This window comes from Coregonus clupeaformis, unplaced genomic scaffold (genome assembly GCF_020615455.1).
Source record: "Coregonus clupeaformis isolate EN_2021a unplaced genomic scaffold, ASM2061545v1 scaf0033, whole genome shotgun sequence".
Taxonomy (NCBI): Eukaryota; Metazoa; Chordata; class Actinopteri; order Salmoniformes; family Salmonidae; genus Coregonus; species Coregonus clupeaformis.
Window position 1 is genome coordinate 1,257,535 of NW_025533488.1, and position 26,717 is coordinate 1,284,251.

Below are 26,717 nucleotides of genomic sequence, written 5' to 3' on the forward strand. Positions count from 1 at the left end.
TTTCGTGGGTCATGTGTAATTTTATTACAGTTTTAATTAGCTTAATCAGATCTCAATGACAATTGGTCAAATTAGTCAGTTGTCTGATCTCTTCTAGAGCAGAGCATGTCTTTGGTCATGTTCTGAATGGATTTGAAGCTCAGCTCTCTGTGATGTCATCAGTATCCAATCAGAGTATAGTCAAAATGGTGAAAGTTCAAATTATATATAGTCAGTATCTGTGTCTGACAGAGCAATCATTTGTTCACAGTTGTGTTTGGCGCCACTCCATGGACAATTTAGTTATAGACCTACAGACAGCGTAGGTCTACTGTATCTGAACTGCAGGTTAGACATCACTTCACCTCTTTAGGGCGCCAATACGTATTCTTATACAAGCTACTACATTTTTCATACAGCGAGAAAACATGACCCTCTATCCAATTGATTATTACTTACAAAAAAAAAAATATATTACATCCAAAACACAGCATTGTAAAAGGCAATAATGCAGCAATTAAACTCCATATAATTGTTTACATTTTCATTGGATGGGGAGGGGAGGAAGGCCAACATAGAAGTATCTTAATCAAGAGAGGACATACAAATATGTGTTCAGTCACTACAGTATACACCATTCTATATCTGCTAAATGCTGGTATGAAAACCTTGAGTCTTTGGGGAAACATAGGCAAGCTTATTCTCTTCTATAGTTTCAGTAGTATCGATACAAGGTTCAACTGACAAACTGTGAACATACCACGTTTTAGTTCACTAAATGGAGCTGTACAAATTATACAAGGACTATCTCAGCACTCTACTTATCTTGATGCAGCAACCACAACCTGTGATTCCTACAATCCAAAAGCAATACATGGAAAATTCAAATCTCTGAGATCAAGTATTTGACCTCGTCTTCCCCATATTCAAAGCAGTGTTTGAATAAAGAAACAGAACGGTTTGAGGTGATGAGGGTGAGTCAGCCACATCTCTCCTCCGATGTGATCAATAATTTACTCCCTCATGTCGCCAGTGCTTTCATGAAGTACACAACAGCAGAACAACCTAGTTATAAATACACTATGAACCTCTAAGGATGTTTCAGGACTGGTGGTGTTTTAAAAAGTGCTATTTTCATAATTCTGAGAGTAGTGAAAGATGATTGGTTTTGGTTAGGATCATCTGTAGTAGGCCAACAGTAGTTGTCGTTGACACTGTAGATTACAAAGAAACCTCCTACTGTGTATGTGACCATCCAGCACAGAGATCTCTCTCTGGTACCAAAGTCATGTAGTGGAAAATAAATTCAACATAAAACCCATCCAAGACGTCAACAATCAGTCATTGAAAAAGGGGACAATCCCTCCTTATCTATAAACAGTGAATGATATTGATCATAACAACTGTGACCGATGCAACCCATCTCCCTAGGATGAGAAATGGAACTGAAAAAGTAGCATCAACAGTGGACTAACATTCAACTGGTGTTTATACAGAATCTATATGTTCTGTATTGTATGTTCATCCTGCTTAAAAACCTGCTATGTCCCTAAAGATTTACTTGAATTTGAAGCAATAAACTGAAAATAACTCCCACTAAGGTGTGCTAGAGCAAATATTGTGGTCACACCCAATCTGAGTAATAGACAAGGCCTCGGCATACCTCCCTTAGGCACAACTGTTACCCAATATCACAATTTTTGCCAACATCACTAATGTTCCCTAATTCTAAAGTCCATTGCACCACAATAATGAATGACATCCCACTGTTCTCATTCAGACCTGCAAATAGTGAAAATAGACATCCAGTGTTAAACTACGGTGAGATAATGAGGAAGGTGTTGGACATGTAGCTTGTCTATTGATTACAGGTTAGTCCTTGGGGTTCTACTAGGGGAGTGATACATTATCGAAGAGGATGGAGTCTCAACATCTACCTAAAATACATTCAGTCAGAAGTTAACTGTGTAGTCTTGTGCTGGTTTTTACAACAGTCCGTTTTCAATCAGCCATGTTAGGAAAATGTTCTCTCTCTCTCTGAACAGCACAAGGTATTCTTCTTTTTTTGTTTTTATTCCATTACACTGATGCAAATTCATTCTAGAAATGTCTATTTTTATGTCATGTTTTTTCTAAAGATATTTACACTGTCCATTTTAATCTGTCACATTTCCATCTTATCAAAAGCAAAGAACAGGAACAACACAAAGACGGTAGCGTCATACACCAAATCTGCATGCTTTCATAAAAATAATGGACTTCTGATTACTTTAATTTTTTTTTTAGGTAGCAGTCATTCACTTAACTTAAATGGTACATTAGTTCAATTAAATAGTTCACATGACATGGAATAGGCTCTGGGTGCCGATTGTGTCAGATGCCACAGACTGAAGGAGATGAGGTTGGGCTGAATATCAAAAGTCCACCAACCCATTTTACTATGGATTGATAATATATATGTTGGTGTAAGTAATAACTAAGTCAATCAAGCTTCAATACCTCACATTCCCAACCCAACCTCCTCATCTCTGCTTAACCATTAGAACTGTGCCTGGCTTTGAAAGAAGCTGTCCTACATTGACTCATGGAGGTGGGGTTGGCTTGGTGGTCATCATGTCAGAGTCATTGTAGCTTTAGATAGAGAACCAGTTCGTGTGGAGTTTTAGATCAGTTATACTATATTGTACATTCACATTTTACACTATTTATCTGAACTGGAATATAATGAATCAGAGCTGTAACACAATCCAACAAAGAATAAACAGATGACAAAAACAACAAAGCAAAATGCACTGTTCAACATTGAGTCAGTTTCTGACAAATATCAATCAATTTATTAAGAATAAGGGGGTCAACTCAAGCCATTCCTATCCAAGTAGACAGGAGTGAATCTCTCTAAAGGAGATGATTGTTACACTATGGCATTAATGTCCACCCCTTTATTCTAGACCAGAAGAGTAAGAAGATTGGTCAGTTGGTAATATGTCTCCGTTACTGGTTTACATTCCAAAAACTGATGTGGGGGCATGGTTGGTCAGAGGTTTGTGGGCATATTCCCCATTATTTGCTTGTCAAGTTACATTAAAGTGTTGGTCGTAATGATACATCTTAATACATCATAGGGGGTGTGACTGGGACCGCCCCTAGGAGGGGAACAAAGAAAGGGAGCGCCTCGTGTGATTGGGCATGACCGGGAGGCCACACCCACCGCCTCAGTTCATTTGTTCAAAGAATTTGTAGGTGGGATTTTCGTAGCCGTGGTTCTGCATCTTGTTGAGTTGGCGCTCCTCTGGTGTCAGCATGGGGTCAACCTGCTGTGAGACACGGAGGGTCAAAGGTAATACTGATACAGATACAGTACAAGGAAGTGCTACTGTATAAGGAAGTACTATAAGCAGGAAGGAGGGGACACTACTGTGCTATAAGCATAAAGGGTCTCTCCTACGTGCTGCTGCAGGGAGAGACACTTTGAATACCTGCCTATGAAAAGCCAACTGACATTTACTCCTGAGGTGTTGCTCTGTTGCGCCCTCTATAGCCACCATGGTTATGATTTGACCCTGCTGGTCATCTATGAACGTTTGAACTTCTTGAACAACAATCTGGCCTGAATGGCCACATGTATCTCCACCTGGGACAGCCAGAAGAGAGCTGGCCACCCCCAGAGCCTGATTCCTCTCTAGGTTTCTTCCTAGGTTCCTGCTTTTTAGGGAGTTTTTCCTAGCCTCTGTGCTTCTACATCTGCATTGCTTGCTCTCTGGGGTTTTAGGCTGGGTATCTGTAATGCACTTTGTGACACCTGCTGATGTAAAAAGGGGTTTATAACATACATTTTATTTATTTATTGATTGTGTTTAGTTTAGTTTTATTTTGCATACATGGCAGCTAAAAGCTGTGCGTACACAAGTATAAACAAACATCAACAAATTAATAAATTGTGAGAGTAATGGAACTGGAAGGGATGATGATCATGATGGATGATCAAGGAAGAAGGTTTATGACATTGAGATCGGAGGAAGCCTTGATGTCTGATGATCAGATAAATCAAAACAATATTTAAACCCACACACTAATGTGCAATAAAGAGCTCTACTGGCAGCATCTGAACGTGAGCAGGTGTTTGTTCTGTCTGATTCCCTGCCTCCTACCTCCACGATGCCGTGGCTGATGGTGCCGTACGGCTTCCTGCGCACCAGCAACAGACTGATCACCATCACCATGGCGATGGCCACGGCGACCACCAGCAACCCCACCATGGCCCCGCGGTTGAACGTCTCCAGGGCGTCAGGTTGCTAAGGACAGAAACAGAAAAGGGGAAGAGAGGGCACAAAGAGGGGAGGATGGAGAAAGTAGAGGTTGATATCATCATGGGAATGACTTACAATACCACAGGAGAGGAAGGGTCCGCCCAGCCCAGCCCATCCAGACACAGTGTTATCTATGTAGCAGACTCACCAGTTCATCTGTCTGGATCTCAGGAGACTTGTAGACCACCTGCTTGAGCTCCACAGAGGTGTTAATCTAGAGAGTGAGAGGGGAAGAGGAAGAGAAGAGAAAGAGAAGAGAGGAGAAGAGAGAGAGGGGGGTATTTAATAGGTCATTACAGAGAAAGCACCCAGAATTAAATAGAACCCATTAAATATATCTCTATGGGAGTTGCCTTCCTGCTGTGAGAGGATGTTATAGTAATGGAGTAAAAATGTAGCAGTAGTTCATCACGTGGAGGCTGCATTGCGACACAAGCTATTTTTCCATATACACATGAGGGGGTGAGATACAAAGTGGGAAGGGATGGAGGGAGAGAAGGAGAGATGAGGTGATTTACATAATGTGTCAGCGTAACTCTTGGCTGTGTTGTAAACACAAGTGCAAGTAGGAAGCCATGTCTGTAAAGTGATGTGTACGTTTGTAATAAAAAAAAACAATCGATTTTTCTCACTTTCTCCTCATATTCATATGTGGGGCTTCTCTCAGATGTGGCATAGTCATACTCGTCTGTAGAGGCTGAGTGCAGAGGCAGAAAACACACAGATTCAGCCATGATCAACTACTTATTTCTTTGAAAATGACATTTTGGCAGACAAATATCAGACTTCATGTCCCTTCCCTTTAACTCACCTTTCTTAGCGTTGGGCTGTGGGTCTAGACAGGACAGAAACAAGATACAAAAATAAAATGTTAACTTACTGCTTGTATTCAAAGAAATGAATTAATTCCTGAACAATTTGGTCCTCAACAATGTGGTCCTCTGTAGCTCAGCTGGTAGAGCACGGCGCTTGTAACGCCAAGGTAGTGGGTTCGATCCCCGGGACCACCCATACACAAAAAATGTATGCACGCATGACTGTAAGTCGCTTTGGATAAAAGCGTCTGCTAAATGGCATTTTATATTATTATTATTATTATTATTATTATTATATTATTATTATTATATTATTATAATTTGAAGAGGAGACATTTTGTGTGTATGCGCTCATTCATGAGTGTGTGTGTGTGTCCGTACCGATGCGGGGTGGGTAGGGCCTGTTCTGGAAGGCTCTCTCCTCCTCCTCTTCGTCATCCTTCTCCTCCTCACTCTCGGCAGGAAGCAGCTCCTCGGTGGTGCGTGTCTCAGAGAAGGAAGTTGTCATGAGCTCACTGATGTCTCCTCGCTCCGCCTTCACCAGCTCCTCTACCGGGAGGGAGAGAAACAAGCAGGTTTTAAAAACAGGAAAAGGTGTTTAGAGAAATACAATAAACTAAAGTGCTACCCAGCTTCATATACAGTACAGTATAATGTCTTTACGGTTACACTGCGTTATTTACACCTTATATACACCAATCCTTTATTTTCTGAATGAGAGTTCCCTAGACAAATGTCAAGATAATAATAGCCTAGCAATTAGATACATTTGTATTTGGAACTTTGAATGTCTTACAAAAGACATCATGATAAATGCTAGCTTATCTCTTTCGAAATGTCTTATGAATGAACTAAAACATTAATATTAGGACAGGGGCAGTAACCCCACATCCTTGTCTACATGGCTAACAGGAGGGTAGAGAGGAGTGTAGCATACGGATATCATCGTGCAGCTCCTCAGCCAAGGCAGGGACCTTGTAGAGTAAAGCCAAGCTCTGGTTCATCCTCTCCTCAATCACATGGAGGTGGGTGTAGACCTGCAACACCAAGCGATCAATGCTGGTTAGGTTCATTACAAGACAAAGTCCCTACTGAGTCTGAAAGAGTCATGTGTTGGTTTTATATATTGGCATTTAGAAGAGAAATGAAAATTAGTTTTGCTGTGAAGGATGATTATGACATCAGTTATTGATCATTTTGTTAAAGGGACAATCTGCAGTTGCTACATGCATTTCTGGACTTCTAAATAAATGATATGTATGCATTGATTCTTGAAGAATATAACTTAAGCCTCATGAGATTAGTTCAACTGTGGTACCCCATTAGAACCCAACATATAAGCTTGTTTTACCCCAATAGCCTCAAAAACATGATTAAAACTATAATTTTGATATCATGAATGGTCAATCATAGCATCCATAGCTCTGTCTATGAATTTGAGAGTGGTTACATTTCTCCAGCCCGATCCCTCAGCTTTTTACCGAAACAGGGGCAGGGACACACTTTTTTGTTGTTTCAAATGCTGATTGCCCCTTTAAGAGTTATTTTATGAGCATGAGGCAGCATCACTGCTTAAGGAAGATGCACAGTATCTTTTCATTCTAATATATTCCGGTATCTTTTCATCCTAGTATATTCCAGTATATTTTCATCCTAGTATATTCCAGTATGTTTTCATTTCACACCTGGAACTTCATCTGCTCAGCCTTCTGGGGGTCGACGGCCTCAATGTGCTGGTAGTGTCTCAGAGTGTGTCTGCGGTCCTTCTGCTCTGCTGCCATGTATCGCTTCAGAGCCTGCAGCACCCGCTCGGGCTGTTGAGAGGAGAGGGAAATTATAGTCAGAGAATGGAGGGGGTGGAGAAAGTGTGGTAGAAATGAACAATACACTACAGTACACTCACACTCTTTGACTAACAAATATACACTGAGTATACCAAACATAAGGAACACCTTCCTAATATTTTTTTTTTACTTTTACCTATTTTTTCTCCCCAATTTCATGATAGCCAATTGGTAGTTACAGTCTTGTCTCATCGCTGCAACTCCCCTACGGACTCGGGAGAGGCGAAGGTCGAGAACCATGCGTCCTCCGAAACACGACCCTGCCAAGCCGCACTGATTCTTGACACACTGCTCGCTTAACCCGGAAGCCAGCCGCACCAATGTGTCGGAGGAAACACCGTCCAACTGACGACCGAAGTCAGCTTGCAGGCGCCCAGCCCGCCACAAGGAGTCGCTAGAGCACGATGGGACAAGGAAATCCCGGCCGGCCGGCCAAACCCTCCCCTAACCCGGACGACGCTGGGCCAATTGTGCGCCGCCTCATGGGTCTCCCGGTCACGGCCGGCTGTGACACAGCCTGGGATTGAACCCGGGGCTGTAGTGATGCCTTAAGCACTGTGATGCACACCTTCCTAATATTAAGTTGCACCCTCTCTTTTGCCCTCAGAACAGCCTCAATTAGTTGGGGCATGGGCTCTACAAGGTGTTGAAAGCGCTCCACAGGGATGCTGCCCCATGTTGACTCCAATGCTTCCCACAGTTGTCTGGATGTCCTTTGGGTGGTGGACCATTCTTGATACACACAGGAAATTGTTGAATGTGAAAAACCCAGCAGCGTTGCAGTTCTGTACAGTCATGCGCTCTGCTTAACAAAATGTAGATATCCCTGCTGCCGCTGCTGTCTACTGACCTGTGGGGGCTCGGCCTGCACGGCGGTCAGGTAGCTCTCCAAGGCCAGTCTGCGGTTGTTGTTGAGGGTGGCCACCACGCGGGCCAGGTGGGTCTCCACCAGCCTCTGTCTCTCCCCTGCCACCTGCTCCTCCAGAGTCTGCAACACAGACTGGAAATGCTGGGGGGAGAGGAGAAGGGGATAATCGTTGCGTTAATAGGCATATGAGTATCTGTCTCATCTTTTCTTCCTTCTTTAATCCCGTTCTCCTTTCTTCCATCCCCTCCTCTTCCTATTCCACCTCCTTACCTCATTAAGGGCCTGGCGGTCAGACTTGGGCAGGTTCTTGGACTGGTTGTCAGCCTCAGCCCATTCCTTCATGATCTGAAAAGGCAAGATGAGTTAACGTCATTCACACACACTCAGAGCCAAGTACTGATTTCCTCATAGACAGGAATCCACTGAGGACCATTCTGATGTTTAAAATGCTCCATATCCGTCTCAATCTGCAGCTACTAAAAAAGTCTGCCTGATCTTGGGTATTCACTTGGCTTGGTTCACTTGAAGTAAACAGTGGGACAATCTCAATTGCATACTCCTCACGTCCACTCTCCTCGCCTCCTTCTCAAAACCCATTGGATGAGAAAGCCAGCGGTCCCTCCCCTCTGACCTTCTCCACCAATGGGTTTTGAGAAGGAGTTGAGGAGAGAGGACACGAGGAGTATGCAATTGAGATTCTCCCAATATATTAATATTGCATTAAGACCTCACTTCAAGTCCCAGAGCAATTTGCCCCCGTCTGTCAACAGTGTGTTCTGTAGGAGATCACAGATATGGAAACAGCACAGCAGACCTGGCCTCATCTTATTGGTTCATTGCCTGTCCAAACCCGCCTTTCTGCCCCCCTTACCTCATTGATGCGTTTCATTCGCCGCTCCTCCAGGTCCATCTTGGCACGCAGGAAGTTGGCGTGTTCGCTGTCGTCCCCTGGCATCTCAAAGTAAACATCCACACCATCTGTGGGGCGAGGGGTGGGCACTGCAGAGGAGAAGGAGGAGAAGGGGATAAAGAGAAGAGGGGAACGAGAGGAGGGAGAGAGAGGATAGAGATAGATGGAGGGAGAGAGAGGATAGAGATAGACGGAGGGAGAGAGAGGGAGGATAGAGATAGATGGAGGGAGAGAGATGATAGAGATAGATGGAGGGAGGCAGAATAAAGAATGGAAAACAGAGAAGGAGAGACGAGAGAGGATAGAGATAGATGGAGGGAGGCAGAATAAAGAATGGAAAACAGAGAAGGAGAGACGAGAGAGAGGATAGAGATAGATGGAGGGAGGGAGGCAGAATAAAGGATGGAAAACAGAGAAGGAGAGAAGAGAGAGAGGAGAGATGGAGGTATAGTCAGTGCAGCAGAATGAAAGACAGAGGGGAGGATGAGGAAGACAGAAAGATATCCCAATCATTGCCATTACCCAGAGAGAGAGAGAGAGAGATTGATCCAGATAGTAGGGTGAGTGGGCAGCATTATTGAGTTGGAGACGAGTAGTGCTGTAAATACATCAGCCAGCCACTCCTATCTAACTCCTACATCCAGCCAGACAGATAGGCATGGTGAGTGTGTGTGTGTGTGTGTGCGTAATCATGCTTAGTCTATTACAAAGAGATAGAGTGAGAGAGAGAAAGTATTGGAGATGCTAACTGGGCACTACAGTTCATTCCCCAGTAAGTAAGAGTAAGTGGGAGATTGGAGAGTGATGTCAGCATTTACCCAGTATTTTTACTGCCCTATTAACCACTCTAAGGGAAGCAACTACAGTCCATTCCCTTACTGAGACTGGCCTTTAGAGAGAAAGGTCCAGACCAGACACAAAACCTAGCCACTACTCAATACCCCACTTCTCCACTTTTGTAGGTAAGAATACAGACAATATGGATAAAATTCCATCTAGGGCAAAGTGATATTCCTATAAAGTTTATACCCATGAAATCCTCTCAGATCTAGTGGAGAGGTGGTAAGTAGGGGCCAAGGATTGTTTCTGGAGAGGCCAAAGATGTAACTGTGAGATAGAAGGTAGAGGGTTACTCACGGCTGTCTCCCCTGATCTGGGGTGGGGATGTGGAGGGGTTGCGACCAGCCTGACCCTGGCCTTTCTCATAGTAGAAGGAGTCTGTGTAGTCAGAAGCCTGATAGGGGCCAGAGTCAATGGAGTACTCATACTCCTCTGGGTCTTTCACTGCTGCTGCAACCTCCTGCTGCACCTCCTCCTCCTCCTCCTCCTCTTCATCCTCTACTGCCTCCTCCTCCTCTTCTTCTTCTTCCTCCACCTGCTCATCCTCTTCCACCATCTCATCATCTTCCTCCTCCATGTCTGTCTCGTCCACATCGGTGTCAGGAGAGGGGCTCGGGGTGGGTGTTGTCACTTTGACTCTAGGAATGGGGAACAAGGTCAAACATTATGATCATCATCACCATCATCACATTTACATTTACATTTTAGTCATTTAGCAGACCACAGACAGCAGGGGTAATGGGACTCACCCTGTATTGACTTTGGCCTGAGGGGTGAGGGCCTGGTGTCCTGCTGGGAGAGCGTCCCCTCCCTCTGTCTCCCCCCTGCCACTGGACCCGCCCCTCCCCGGGCAGCACACATACTCCACCCCACGGAAACGGTCGCCGCACGGCAACAGCATCCCATAACTATGCAGCTCCAGACTGTCTGCTGTGCAGGCCTGAAACAGAAAGAGAGAGGATGAGAAATCTGTTAAACATGGATCAAGATTGGAAAAGAACAAGGTGAACGAGAGAGAGATCAGAGGTGTATAGAAAAAGAGAGGAAATGTGAGCGTGATCAAAGGGAACTAACTAGCAGGAGGTGAAGGAAACACAACAGGGGGTAACCTCTTCCTCAGCATGATGAAGGTGAGATATAAAAACTACAACCTAACTCACCTCCCTGGCCTCTAATAAACGACCACCTCCCTGGTCTCTAATAAACAACCACCTTCCTGGCCTCTAATAAACTACCACCTTCCTGGTCTCTAATAAACTACCACCTTCCTGGCCTCTAATAAACGACCACCTCCCTGGCCTCTAATAAACTACCTCACCTCCCTGGTCTCTAATAAACTACCTCACCTCCCTGGCATATAATAAACTATCTCACCTCCCTTGGCTCTAATAAACTACCTCACCTCCCTGGCATATAATAAACTACCTCACCTCCCTGGCATATAATAAACTACCTCACCTCCCTGGCCTCTAATAAACTACCTCACCTCCCTGGTCTCTAATAAACTACCTCACCTCTCTGGCATATAATAAACTACCTCACCTCCCTGGTCTCTAATAAACTACCTCACCTCCCTGGCATATAATAAACTACCTCACCTACCTGGCCTCTAATACACTACCTCATCTCCCTTGGCTCTAATAAACTACCTCACCTCCCTGGTCTCTAATAAACTACCTCGCCTCCCTTGGCTCTAATAAACTACCTCACCTCCCTGGCATATAATAAACTACCTCACCTCCCTGGTCTCTAATAAACTACCTCACCTCCCTGGTCTCGAATAAACTACCTCACCTCCCTGGTCTCTAATAAACTATCTCACCTCCCTGGCCTCTAATAAACTACCTCACCTCTCTGGCATATAATAAACTACCTCACCTCCCTGGCCTCTAATAAACTACCTCACCTCCCTGGCCTCTAATAAACAACCTCACCTCCCTGGTCTCTAATAAACAACCTCACCAACCTAGCATATAATAAACTACCTCACCTCCCTGGTCTCTAATAAACTACCTCACCTCCCTGGCATATAATAAACTACCTCACCTCCCTGGCCTCTAATAAACTATCTCACCTCCCTGGTCTCTAATAAACAACCTCACCAACCTAGCATATAATAAACTACCTCACCTCCCTGGCCTCTAATAAACTACATCACCTCCCTGGCATATAATAAACTACCTCACCTCCCTGCCCTCTAATAAACTACCTCACCTCCCTGGCATATAATAAACTACCTCACCTCCCTGGCATATAATAAACTACCTCACCTCCCTGGCATATAATAAACTACCTCACCTCCCTGGCCTCTAATAAACTTCCTCACCTCCCTGGCCTCTAATAAACTACCTCACCTCCCTGGCCTCTAATAAACAACCTCACCTCCCTGGCATATAATAAACTACCTCACCTCCCTGGCATATAATAAACTACCTCACCTCCCTGGCATATAATAAACTTCCTCACCTCCCTGGCATATAAAAACTACCTCACCTCCCTGGCATATAATAAACTACCTCACCTCCCTGGCATATAATAAACTACCTCACCTCCCTGGCATATAATAAACTTCCTCACCTCCCTGGCATATAAAAACTACCTCACCTCCCTGGCATATAATAAACTACCTCACCTCCCTGGCATATAATAAACTACCTCACCTCCCTGGCATATAATAAACTTCCTCACCTCCCTGGCATATAAAAACTACCTCACCTCCCTGGTCTCTAATAAACTACCTCACCTCCCTGGCATATAATAAACTACCTCACCTCCCTGGCATATAATAAACTACATCACCTCCCTGGCATATAATAAACTACCTCACCTCCCTGGCATATAATAAACTACCTCACCTCCCTGGCATATAATAAACTACCTCACCTCCCTGGCCTCTAATAAACTACCTCACCTCCCTGGCCTCTAATAAACTACCTCACCTCCCTGGCCTCTAATAAACTACCTCACCTCCCTGGCCTCTAATAAACAACCTCACCTCCCTGGACTCTAATAAACTACCTCACCTCCCTGGCATATAATAAACTACCTCACCTCCCTGGCATATAATAAACTTCCTCACCTCCCTGGCATATAAAAACTACCTCACCTCCCTGGCATATAATAAACTACCTCACCTCCCTGGCATATAATAAACTACCTCACCTCCCTGGCATATAATAAACTTCCTCACCTCCCTGGCATATACAAACTACCTCACCTCCCTGGCATATAATAAACTACCTCACCTCCCTGGCCTCTAATAAACTACCTCACCTCCCTGGCATATAATAAACTACCTCACCTCCCTGGCCTCTAATAAACTTCCTCACCTCTCTGGCATATAAAAACTACCTCACCTCCCTGGTCTCTAATAAACTACCTCACATCCCTGGCATATAATAAACTACCTCACCTCCCTGGCATATAATAAACTACCTCACCTCCCTGGCATATAATAAACTACCTCACCTCCCTGGCATATAATACACTACCTCACCTCCCTGGCATATAAAAACTACCTCACCTCCCTGGTCTCTAATAAACTACCTCACCTCCCTGACATATAATACACTACCTCAACTCCCTGGTCTCTAATAAACTACCTCACCTCCCTGGTCTCTAATAAACTCCCTCACCAACCTAGCATATAATAAACTACCTCACCTCCCTGGTCTCTAATAAACTACCTCACCTCCCTGGCATATAATAAACTACCTCACCTCCCTGGTCTCTAATAAACTACCTCACCTCCCTGGCCCCTAATAAACTACGCATATAATAAACTACCTCACCTCCCTGGCATATAATAAACTACCTCACCTCCCTGGCATATAATAAACTACCTCACCTCCCTGGCATATAATAAACTACCTCACCTCTCTGGCATATAATAAACTACCTCACCTCCCTGGCATATAATAAACTACCTCACCTCCCTGGCATATAATAAACTACCTCACCTCCCTGGTCTCTAATAAACTACCTCACCTCCCTGGTCTCTAATAAACTACCTCACCTCCCTGGCATATAATAAACTCCCCTAGCAGCTCTCTCTGCTGATGCAGTATGATACAATCTGTTACACTACACCCAGCTGGGTACAGTTAGCTTCCAGCCCCAGTCTTTTACTGCAGTCTACACTGCAGTTTAGTTATTGACTCAATTAGTCCAAGTCCAAGTTTAATGTCTCATAGCAGTCTATGCTAACTCTCTATAAAGAGTCATAGCGGTGTTAAAACCCAATTAAAATGAAAATGTAATATCATTTAGGCATAATTTCATTAACTCTAATATAATCTCAGTTAATATAATGTATCCCAGCCCGCACCTCCTTGGCTATGTTGTGCCAGTAGACGTAGCTCTCACAGGCATCCATCTGCTCCTGGTGCAGGAAACGGCATCGGTCTGGAACCAACAGGGCCTCACTCACATACTCACCCACTTCAGACAGAGACAGAGATAGAGAGACATAGAGACAGAGAGACATAGAGACACAGAGACACAGAGAGACAGAGAGACAGAGAGACAGAGAGACAGAGAGAGAGCGGGAGGGAGGGAAATGGAATGAGAGGGAGAATATTTAATATTTTGCCTTGGTTGGCACATTTTTTTAACATCAAAAACGTTCATAAACATCCATAAACCCAAGAGAGGGAGAAGGAGTGAGTGAGCAAAGAGATAGAGACATGCACACAGAGAGAGACTTGAACCGAAAAGGTTCAGTATAATAAGATAATGCCAACTCATTACAGTGCCTCTGCACTATCTGAGCTGAGGACGAGGTGGGGAGTGGAGAATGATCCAGAACACCATGGTGTGCTGCTGCCTGCAGTTCTACTTTCAATAGCTGCAGTCAGTCAGTCAGTCAAGGACAGAACAATGTGAAATATGCTTCATTTCAGATTTTCATTTAAGCCATTTGATTCCATCGGTCACAATAGTGAAAAAAATAACTTTTGTACTTTACAGGCTCTAGAGAAGTTAAAGTTGTATTTATGAACAAATAAGTCATATGTTTTGCATTGTTAAGGTGTCTAGTATGATTCTGAGAAGTTTCATATGACTTCTCAAAATGGTCACAAGACCACAAGCATACATCTCCAAGGTGTACTTTTACAGACGAATTTGGCACCAGAAGTATTCAACAGCTTAAAAAATGAATACATTGTTGGAACTTTCAAATATTTTATTTGTAAATATGTTTAAAAGGTGTAGTTTACATATGTGCCTTCATTTTCAATACATTTAATTCATGATGCTCGTGGTATATGAAAATATTTAAGTGGTCACGTGACCAATGGCTCTTACGTATTATGTATATAGCAGATTTTTTTTTTTTTTTCAGTAGATTGAAGTTGAGTTGGGTTATGGATATACCTGATCAAGATTATCTTAAATAGGATTTTACCATTATTCATTAGTCTTTACATTTGTTTAAATAAGTGACTGACTGTAAAACATCATATTTTGTTATTTCAGAGGGAATTGGCCATGTATAGACCCATACACTAAATTTGTGTAATAAATATATATTTAATGTTAATAGGTTTGTTTAGTGTCTCTTGCACAATGGTAGACCTGGTTTATGTGAGTTTTGCTGAATAGTCACAAGGGTAGACCTGGTTTATTGGGACAGTATTCAGGCTTCGGCACATTTAGACCTGGCTTAGTTGACTAATTGGGTTCAAACACAGGTGCATACTTTATAGGTATGTAAATCGGAGCTGAAGTACAAGTGTAGATCTGGTTTACATGAATATTGGGGCTAAAATGCAGAAGTACACCTATTTTTTTATGACAATTGGGGCTGACGTAGCAGTAGACCTGTTTAAAATTTTTTTTTAATCAATATTGGGTTAGAAGTGCAGGTGTAAAACTGGTTTGTATTAATATGGTTCCAGGTAGAACTATTTTGGATTCCATGTAGAACCTTTTCCAGAGGGTTCTACATGGAACCCAAAAGGATTCTACCTCGAACCAAAAATAGTTTCCCTATAGGGACAGCCGAACAAAGAACCCTTTCGGAACCCTTTTTTCTAAGAGTGTAGGGATACACAAGGTTCATACAGGTAATGGGTCTGGATGGATGTCTATTGCCCATTCAAATCCTTTCTGGCAACATACCACTGTACTGTGAGTTTATCTATTAAATTATTAGCGTATACAGGTCAGAGATCACAGGACTAAGATATGCAAATAACAGGGTTGGGGTGTGCAACGAATATCTGGATACAGGTTACTGTTGGTGACTTGGGGAATACAGGCCTAAGGAAAGTTTGTAACAGGGCTGAGATAGGCAAGTATCAAGGATGAGGTGTATTGGCAAAGGGACTGGGGTCTATGAGTAACAAATAGGGCATTCAGGGCTAGGATATGGGTGTATTGGTACTTGACTGTATCAATATTAGGGTATTGGCATGTGGGTGTTAGGGTTAGGGCATGGGGGTAAGAGGGCTGGGGTGTGTGGGTAATTGGGTTTAGGTGTGTGGGTAAGTGGGTGGAGATACAGTGGGGAAAAAAAGTATTTAGTCAGCCACCAATTGTGCAAGTTCTCCCACTTAAAAAGATGAGAGAGGCCTGTAATTTTCATCATAGGTACACGTCAACTATGACAGACAAAATGAGGAAGAAAATTCCAGAAAATCACATTGTAGGATTTTTAATGAATTTATTTGCAAATTATGGTGGAAAATAAGTATTTGGTCAATAACAAAAGTTTCTCAATACTTTGTTATATATCCTTTGTTGGCAATGACACAGGTCAAACGTTTTCTGTAAGTCTTCACCAGGTTTTCACACACTGTTGCTGGTATTTTGGCCCATTCCTCCATGCAGATCTCCTCTAGAGCAGTGATGTTTTGGGGCTGTCGCTGGGCAACACGGACTTTCAACTCCCTCCAAAGATTTTCTATGGGGTTGAGATCTGGAGACTGGCTAGGCCACTCCAGGACCTTGAAATGCTTCTTACGAAGCCACTCCTTCGTTGCCCGGGCGGTGTGTTTGGGATCATTGTCATGCTGAAAGACCCAGCCACGTTTCATCTTCAATGCCCTTGCTGATGGAAGGAGGTTTTCACTCAAAATCTCACGATACATGGCCCCATTCATTCTTTCCTTTACATGGATCAGTCGTCCTGGTCCCTTTGCAGAAAAACAGCCCCAAAGCATGATGTTTCCACCCCCATGCGTCACAGTAGGTATGGTGTTCTTTGGATGCAACTCAGCATTCTTTGTCCTCCAAACACGACGAGTTGAGTTTTTACCAAAAATTTATATTTTGGTTTCATCTGACCATATGATATTCTCCCAATCCTCTTCTGGATCATCCAAATGCACTCTAGCAAACTTCAGACGGGCCTGGACATGTACTGGCTTAAGCAGAGGGACACGTCTGGCACTGCAGGATTTGAGTCCCTGGCGGCGTAGTGTGTTACTGATGGTAGGCTTTGTTACTTTGGTCCCAGCTCTCTGCAGGTCATTCACTAGGTCCCCCTGTGTGGTTCTGGGATTTCTGCTCACCGTACTTGTGATCATTTTGACCCCATTGGGTGAGATCTTGCGTGGAGCCCCAGATCGAGGGAGATTATCAGTGGTCTTGTATGTCTTCCATTTCCTAATAATTGCTCCCACAGTTGATTTCTTCAAACCAAGCTGTTTACCTATTGCAGATTCAGTCTTCCCAGCCTGGTGCAGGTCTACAATTTTGTTTATGGTGTCCTTTGACAGCTCTTTGGTCTTGGCCATAGTGGAGTTTGGTGTGTGACTGTTTGAGGTTGTGGACAGGTGTCTTTTATACTGATAACAAGTTCAAACAGGTGCCATTAATACAGGTAACGAGTGGAGGACAAAGGAGCCTCTTAAAGAAGAAGTTACAGGTCTGTGAGAGCCAGACATCTTGCTTGTTTGTAGGTGACCAAATACTTATTTTCCACCATAATTTGCAAATAAATTCATTAAAAATTCTACAATGTGATTTTCTGGATTTCTTTTTCTCAATTTGTCTGTCATAGTTGACCTGTACCTATGATGAAAATTACAGGCCACTCTCATCTTTTTAAGTGGGAGAACTTGTACAATTGGTGGCTGACTAAATACTTTTTTCCCCCACTGTATATACAGTAGATATTGGGGCAAATGTCTGTTCATTTTATTTTAGGCAGAGCACTGTATGTTCCCATCGGTCACAATTGTGACTGAGAATAAAACTTTTTTTTGTACATACTTTTCAAATATCATTATTTTTTAAAGCAATATGGATTACATGTTAGGGTTACTAAATAGCATAAGATTTGCATAGTGGCACGTCTGGGGAAAAATGTGGGAACAAATGGGTTAACATTCAACACAGACTGAAAGACCTTTCCACCATTTTGATGCACCTTACAAAGCTTTGACAATGGAATCCATTCAAATGAACTATTAAACATACCATGTCCGTTTCTTATATTACTTCCCCGAGGCTGAATTTGAACGCTACTTAACCATATCATTGAAATTACGTGCTTTGTATTAAACATAATGATGACATGATGTTACTTATTAACATAATAAAGTTATCCTCAGATATGGGGTGGGGGATCTTAGGGAAGTTGTGCAATGTTTTGAGTGATGTTTGTGTAGGGATATGCTGAATATTATAATGATGATGATGATGAGGCTGAGGGTGAAGACATTGCACACGTGTGGTTCTTACCCTGGCAGCGGTAGGGCATGACGATGAAGGGCCGCGTCTGGCAGTGGCCCCAGCCCTTCTTACACCAGGCTGGGATGGTGACGGGGCTGGAGGACTCCTCCACATGGGAGACCTGCAGGGCTGGATACATCTGGTTGGACAGATGGACGGACAGACAGACGGCGAGGAGACAGACAGACAGAGGGACAGATGGACGGACGATATGGACAGACAGGACATCAGGGAGGAGTTAGGACGAGAGAGAGGAAAGATACAACAGGGTCAGACAAATTGAGAGGGAAAAAGGAGGGTTGAGGGGAGAGGAGACATACAGTACAGACAGAGGGAGAGAGGAGGAGAGGGAGAGAGGAGGAGAGAGGAGGAGAGGGGAGAAGGAAGGGAGAAAGGTAACAAAGGAGAGACTCATGCAACGGTGTGAAACACTTTGGCCCTAAGGGTCTATTTTCTGACTATGCACGTCGTTCACTGATCTCCTTAAATTGTAGGGAAAATTGCAGTCTGAAAACAAGTTGACCTATACGATCCCACTTCCAATTCTTTCAATAATCCCAATTTCACATCTGACTACTTTCAATTATAATGTAGGGCAATGGCATAAACACTGCCCTATAATGAGGTTTAATGGATTGAGAAATGTATTTGGCACGCTCTCTGAGAGCCGGATCCACAGACGTTGAGGAAAAAGGAATGCTTTTGTGGAAAAGCAATCACAGACGCATAATGAGCTGGGTAATCACATTACAGCCATTTCAACTGGACTCTAAGATAACCTGCCTAAATGACTACCGACCCGTAGCACTGACGTCTGTAGCCATGAAGTGCTTTGAAAGGCTGGTCATGGCTCACATCAACAGCATTATCCCAGAAACCCTAGACCCACTCCAATTTGCATACCGCCCCAACAGATCCACAGATGATGCAATCTCTATTGCACTCCACACTGCCCTTTCCCACTTGGACAAGAGGAACACCTACGTGAGAATGCTATTCATTGACTACAGCTCAGCATTCAACACTATACGACCCTCAAAGCTCATCACTAAGCTAAGGATCCTGGGACTAAACACCTCCCTCTGCAACTGGATCCTGGACTTCCTGACGGGCCGCCCCCAGGTGGTAATGGTAGGTAACAACACATCTGCCACACTGATCCTCAACACGGGGGCCCCTCAGGGATGCGTGCTCAGTCCCCTCCTGTACTCCCTGTTCACCCATGACTGCATGGCCAGGCACGACTCCAACACCATCATTAAGTTTGCCGACGACACAACAGTGGTAGGCCTGATCACCGACAACGATGAGACAGCCTATAGGGAGGAGATCAGAGACCTGGCTGTGTGGTGCCAGGATAACAACCTCTCCCTCAACGTGACCAAGACAAAGGAGATGATTGTGGACTACAGGAAAAAAAAAGAGGACTGAGCACGCCCCCATTCTCATCGACGGGGCTGTAGTGGAACAGGTTGAGAGCTTCAAGTTCATTGGAGTCCACATCACCAACGAACTATCATGGTCCAAACACACCAAGACAGTCGTGAAGAGGGCACAACAAAGCCTATTCCCCCTCAGGAGACTGAAAAGATTTGGCATGGGTCCTCAGATCCTCAAAAAATTCTACAGCTGCACCATCGAGAGCATCCTGACTAGTTGCATCACCGCCTGGTATGGCAACTGCTTGGCCTCCGACCGCAAGGCACTACAGAGGGTAGTGCGTACGGCCCAGTACATCACTGGGGCCAAGCTTCCTGCCATCCAGGACCTCTATACCAGGCGGTGTCAGAGGAAGGCCCTCAAAATTGTCAAAGACTCCAGCCACCCTAGTCATAGACTGTTCTCTCTGCTACCGCACGGCAAGCGGTACCGGAGTGCCAAGTCTATGTCCAAAAGACTTCTCAACAGCTTCTACCCCCAAGCCATAAGACTCCTGAACAGCTAATCATGGCTACCCGGACTATTTGCACTGCCCCCCCACCCCATCCTTTTACGCTGCTGCTACTCTGTTAATTATTTATGCATAGTCACTTTAACTCTACCCACATGTACATATTACTTCAACTACCTCAACTAGCCGGTGCCCCCGCACATTGACTCTGCACCGGTACCCCCCTGTATATATAGGCTCCCTACTGTTATTTTATTTTACTTCTGCTCTTTTTTTTCTCAACACTTTTTTTGTTGTTTTATTTTTACTTTTTTGTTAAAAATAAATGCACTGTTGGTTAAGGGCTGTAAGTAAGCATTTCACTGTAATGTCTGCACCTGTTGTATTCGGTAAATAAAATTTGATTTGAACTGTGTGACTGCTGTTTTCTTTACATGCTGTGCTTCATTTAGCCAACAGGTGGCGCATGATGTCCATTTATAAAAACAGGCTCCTTGCTCTTCTTTGGGAGGGGGAGCAGCGAGTCTCTAATCAAACCAAGGCTGTGGCTAGGCCTGTTGTGCCATTGATATGCCTTAAGTTTGGCATGCAGGAGACTTTCAGGAATTAGGGGGATAAACGTGGCAGCTAACAGCAGGAAGATCGATGGATGATAGTATTAATATTCAGGAAATATCAAGAAATATTTCCTCCTGACCACCATCACTCCACTATATATACGGAAATATATAGATTTGATAGGACAAGACAAACCAAGTGAGACAGAGTGGGAGATTAGGGTTGGTTACTACTACTCCTATTCGTAATGTTGTGTGATCTATCTACTGTGGGGAAAAAAAGTATTTAGTCAGCCACCAATTGTGCAAGTTCTCCCACTTAAAAAGATGAGAGGCCTGTAATTTTCATCATAGGTACACGTCAACTATGACAGACAAATTGAGGAGAAAAAATCCAGAAAATCACATTGTAGGATTTTTAATGAATTTATTTGCAAATTATGGTGGAAAATAAGTATTTGGTCACCTACAAACAAGCAAGATTTCTGGCTCTCACAGACCTGTAACTTCTTCTTTAAGAGGCTCCTCTGTCCTCCACTCGTTACCTGTATTAATGGCACCTGTTTGAACTTGTTATCAGTATAAAAGACACCTGTCCACAACCTCAAACAGTCACACTCCAAACTCCACTATGGCCAAGACCAAAGAGCTGTCAAAGGACACCAGAAACAAAATTGTAGACCTGCACCAGGCTGGGAAGACTGAATCTGCAATAGGTAAGCAGCTTGGTTTGAAGAAATCAACTGTGGGAGCAATTATTAGGAAATGGAAGACATACAAGACCACTGATAATCTCCCTCGATCTGGGGCTCCACGCAAGATCTCACCCCGTGGGGTCAAAATGATCACAAGAACGGTGAGCAAAAATCCCAGAACCACACGGGGGGACCTAGTGAATGACCTGCAGAGAGCTGGGACCAAAGGAACAAACCCTACCATCAGTAACACACTACGCCGCCAGGGACTCAAATCCTGCAGTGCCAGACGTGTCCCCCTGCTTAAGCCAGTACATGTCCAGGCCCGTCTGAAGTTTGCTAGAGTGCATTTGGATGATCCAGAAGAGGATTGGGAGAATGTCATATGGTCAGATGAAACCAAAATATAACTTTTTGGTAAAAACTCAACTCGTCGTGTTTGGAGGACAAAGAATGCTGAGTTGCATCCAAAGAACACCATACCTACTGTTAAGCATGGGGGTGGAAACATCATGCTTTGGGGCTGTTTTTCTGCAAAGGGACCAGGACGACTGATCCGTGTAAAGGAAAGAATGAATGGGGCCATGTATCGTGAGATTTTGAGTGAAAACCTCCTTCCATCAGCAAGGGCATTGAAGATGAAACGTGGCTGGGTCTTTCAGCATGACAATGATCCCAAACACACCGCCCGGGCAACGAAGGAGTGGCTTCGTAAGAAGCATTTCAAGGTCCTGGAGTGGCCTAGCCAGTCTCCAGATCTCAACCCCATAGAAAATCTTTGGAGGGAGTTGAAAGTCCGTGTTGCCCAGCGAACAGCCCCAAAACATCACTGCTCTAGAGGAGATCTGCATGGAGGAATGGGCCAAAATACCAGCAACAGTGTGTGAAAACCTTGTGAAGACTTACAGAAAACGTTTGACCTGTGTCATTGCCAACAAAGGGTATATAACAAAGTATTGAGAAACTTTTGTTATTGACCAAATACTTATTTTCCACCATAATTTGCAAATAAATTCATAAAAAATGTGTGATTTTGTGATTTTCTGGATTTTTTTTTCTCATTTTGTCTGTCATAGTTGACGTGTACATATGATGTAAATTACAGGCCTCTCTCATCTTTTTAAGTGGGAGAACTTGCACAATTGGTGGCTGACTAAATCCTTTTTTCCCCCACTGTATCTATCAGTCTGTCTACCCATTTACAGTGCCTTCAGAAAGTATTCACCCCCTTGACTTTTTCAGAATGTTGTTATTACAGCCTGGATTTAAAATTGATTAAATTGAGATTTTTTTGGGGTCACTGGCCTACTACACACAATACCCCATAATATCAAAGTGGAATGATGTTTTTTTTTAATGTTTACAAATCAAGAAAAAATGGAAAGCTGAAATGTCTTGAGTCAATAAGTATTCAACCCCTTTGTTATGGCAAGCATAAATACGTTCAGGAGTAAAAATGTGCTTATCAAGTCATATAATAAGTTGCATGGACTCACTCCGTGTGCGATAGTGTTTAACATTATTTTTGAATGACTACCTCATCTCTGTACCCCACACATACAATTATCTGTAACGTCCCTCAGTTGAGCAGTGAATTTCAAACACAGATTCAACCACAAAGACCAGTGATGTTTTCCAATGGCTCACAAAGAAGGGCACCTATTGGTAGATGGGTAAAATTTTTAAAATAAATATATTTGAGCATGGTGAAGTTATTAATTTAACTTTGGATGGTGTATCAATACACCCAGTCACTACAAAGATACAGGTGTCCTTGCTAACTTAGTTGCCGGAGAGGAGGGAAACCGCTCAGGAATTTCACCATGAGGCCAATGGTGACTTTAAAAGAGTTACAGAGTTTAATGGCTGTGGTAGGAGAAAACTGAGGATGGATCAACAACATTGTAGTTACTGTACGCCACAATACTAACCTTACTGACAGAGTGAAAAGAAGGAAGCATGTACAGAATAAAAATATTCCAAAACATGCATCCTGTTTGCAACAAGGTACTAAAGTAAAACTGCAAAAAATGTGGCAAAGCAATTACATTTTTGTCCTTTATATGTTTGGGGCAAATCCAACACAACACATTACTGAGTCCCACTCTCCATATTCTCAAGCATAGTTGTGGCTGCATCACGTTATGGGTATGCTTGTAATCGTTAAGGACTGGGGAGTTTTCCGGATAAAATCCTAGAGGAAAACCTAGTTCAGTCTGCTTTTCACCAGACACTGGGAGATGAATTCACCTTTCAGCAGGACAATAACCTAAAACAAGGCCAAATCTACACTGGAGTTGCTTTCAAGAAGACAGTAAATGTTCCTGAGTGGCTGAGTTACAGTTTTGACTTAAATCTAATTGAAAATCTATGGCAAGACCTGAAAATGGTTGTCTAGCGATGATCAACAACCAATTTAAAACAGCTTGAAGAATTTTGAAAAGAATGATGGGCAAATGTTGCACAATCCAGGTGTTTTATTTTTTATTTTACATTTATTTAACTAGGTAAGTCAGTTAAGAACAAATTCTTATTTACAATGACGGCCTACACCGGCCAAACCTGGACAACGCTGGGCCAATTGTGCGCCACCCTATGGGACTCCCAAGCACGGCTGGTTGTGATACAGCCTGGAATCGAACCAGGGGGTCTGTAGTGACACCTCAAGCACTGAGATGCAGTGCCTTAGACCGAGACTTACCAAGAAAGACTCACAGCTGTAATCGCTGCCAAAGGTGCTTCTACAAAGTATTGACTCAGGGGTGTGAATACTTATGTAAATGAATATTTTTCTATTTCATTTTCAATAAATTAGCAAAAATTTCCAAAAACATGTTTTCACGTTGTCATTATTGTGTGTAGATGGGTAAGAACAAAAATATTTTTATCAATTTTGAATTCAGTCTGTAACGCAACAAAATGTGGAATAAGTCAAGGGGTATGAATACTTTCTGAAGGCACTGTATCTACCACTCGATCTTTAAATCCATCCACCTATCTAAAGTATCTGCTTTCTAGTATGCTATTGCAGCAGCATTGGAATTGCATTGGAGATGAGCTGAGCATTACAGTGCAGTATGAGGTCGATCTCATAACCATAGCAGTGTTGTTGCCTCCTACCTCTTGGCAGTAGGACAGGATCTGGTTGGGCTCTGTGAAGCAGCCTTGGCGGCCCTGAGGGTCAGGCTCCCATTGGCCAGTCTCAGGGTTCATATGCAGCAGCTGACGCCCACAGAACATGGCAATCTGCGGCTCGGCCACCAGGGGCCCCGGACCATTCACCTCCGCCATGGCCAAGGCCTAGAGAGAGGGAGGTAGACAGGGAGAGGAGAGGGGGTGAGGTGTGGTAGGAAGAGAAAAGAGAAGTTGAGAAATAGAAAGAGTAATAGATGGAAGGAGAGAGGGAAGAAGGTGGAAACATGGAGGGAGATAAATACTTTGTTATGATTGTCCTGAGAGAGAGAGAGAGAGAGAGCGCGAGAGAGAGAGAGAGAGAGAGAGAGGTGAATAGCAGTCAATACAAACAAAGGGGTGGGATATTATCCCTCCCCCCCTCTTTCCTACCCTTTCTCCACCCTCCTCTCTCTTTCCTACCCTCTCTCAGCAGCCTGCTAGGTCTAGGATGTTGTTATTGATCATGGGATCCGTTCCCTCTGCCTGCAGCCTGGGGGTTGGGCCCAGGGGAGGCACCATGGAGGAACAAACACCAGCCGGCCCCGGCCCCGCTGCTCCCAGTCAGGTGTTAATACAAGCTCATTGACCGCCGGGCCACTTCAAGCACATTAACACACAGGAGAGGGAGGGAGGAGGGGAAGGGTAGGGAGAGGAAAGGAAAGGAGGAGAGTAGAGGAGGGAGGGGAGACAATGATGTACACTCTGCAGGAGATAATCTCCCCAGATGTAGAGACCAAACATGCTTGTTTTCTAACACAAGCTGGGTATTATGACGTCAATGCTTCACTAGGATTATTTTAGAAAGGGACATAGAGGGATGGAGTTATCAGGTGTGTTCACACATACAGTGTATATATAGCACAGAGATATGACTCCTCTTTGGTGCAGAAAAAGTAGAGGAATATTTCAAAGACATGCTTGAACGTCTACCTAACAAATAATTCAGCTCAGTCTTGCCGTTCTTCTGGCTGAACAGCCATGAGTAACTTATTTACATTTTAGTCATTTAGCAGACGCTCTTATCCAGAGCGACTTACAGTTAGTAAGTGCATACATTTTTCATGCTGGCCCCCCGTGGGAAACGAACCCACAACCCTGGCGTTGCAAACTACACGGGGCCATGAAAACTGATATGACGGAAAGTTCCAACAACATCACTATCCATCCTGAAACGGGCAATTGGCAACCCAGAACCCATTCAACCCGTCTTTATGACTGGCCCAACTGCTTTAATCTCCATAGACGAACAGATGGACTGACAGGCAAGAAGAGCAACACTCAGCCAATTAGCATCAAGATGCCCATGGGTAAGGGGGAGAGGAGAAAAGAGAGAGAGGAAAGCAGGGCGAGTGACGTCTGATCAAAGGGAAGCTCTGCCTCAGCCGACTGCTGCTAAAGTGTTTGAAGTTCTAATTAAAATGTATATCCAAAATAAATATATACAAAACCCATGAATAAATATACAATAAATATAATAGGACCGGAGGAGTCTGTGCATTAGAGCCCCACTTTAGATATGAATGTAAACTATGATAATGAGTTGATTGGATTATAATTAAAGCTGTATGGACGTGGCTGAGCGAGGCCTTGAGGAATGGGGTTTGGAGCGCCAGAATGGTGTAGAGATACCCAATTTATTTGGAATTCAGCGATAATCTTAGCTCTGTGCTTTATTAATTCAAGTCTCTATGACTACTGGTACTCAACGTGACTGTTTTAATTAAAGTCTATGACTACTGGTACTCAAGGTGACTGTTTTAATTCAAGTCTATGACTACTGGTACTCAACGTGAATTTAGATTCTTCTCCCCATATACAGTAAGTGGACATAGAACTGTTCGATGCCAAACATGCATATTAGTAAGAGTGGTGCTTAGAGATGTTGATTTCTGCTGAACTGGCAGCTTTCTGGGAGCATGTTATTGATGTGTGTTAAGGAAAGTGTCAGTGGTTTGTGTGTGTGTGTGTGAATAAAAGTGCTTGCTTAAGCTACACACAGCCCACACTGACAAGCCACTGTGCCTGCTGAGGAAGTGGTTATATAGATATGTCTCTTCTACTCGGGGGAAGGTCAACGGCACAAAAAAGACTTCTGGATATTTGAGAAGATGACCTGACAGCACTGCTGTGCTCCAGCCTTCATCCAGCACCCCCA

General features: G+C 43.6%; 1 protein-coding gene across 2 annotated transcripts; it reads right to left on the reverse strand.

Moving 5' to 3' along the window:
• LOC121556978 (amyloid-like protein 1) lies at positions 1-24,687 on the reverse strand. 2 transcript variants are annotated; one of them, XM_045212632.1, is made up of 16 exons: positions 24,509-24,687; positions 18,255-18,384; positions 13,891-14,003; positions 10,313-10,503; positions 9,861-10,201; positions 8,685-8,812; positions 8,084-8,158; positions 7,796-7,954; positions 6,787-6,915; positions 6,039-6,138; positions 5,483-5,650; positions 5,098-5,121; positions 4,919-4,983; positions 4,435-4,500; positions 4,128-4,271; positions 1-3,290 (listed from the first exon to the last, which is right to left on the reverse strand). In XM_045212632.1, exons 1-16 carry the CDS (start codon positions 24,677-24,679, stop codon positions 3,192-3,194), a joined length of 2,103 nt encoding a protein of 700 aa, XP_045068567.1. In that variant the 5' UTR covers positions 24,680-24,687; the 3' UTR covers positions 1-3,191. The 2 variants fall into 2 exon arrangements, with proteins under 2 accessions (XP_045068567.1, XP_045068566.1); XM_045212631.1 differs by having other exon boundaries at positions 1-3,293.
• Between the last annotated feature and the right edge of the window lie 2,030 nt (positions 24,688-26,717).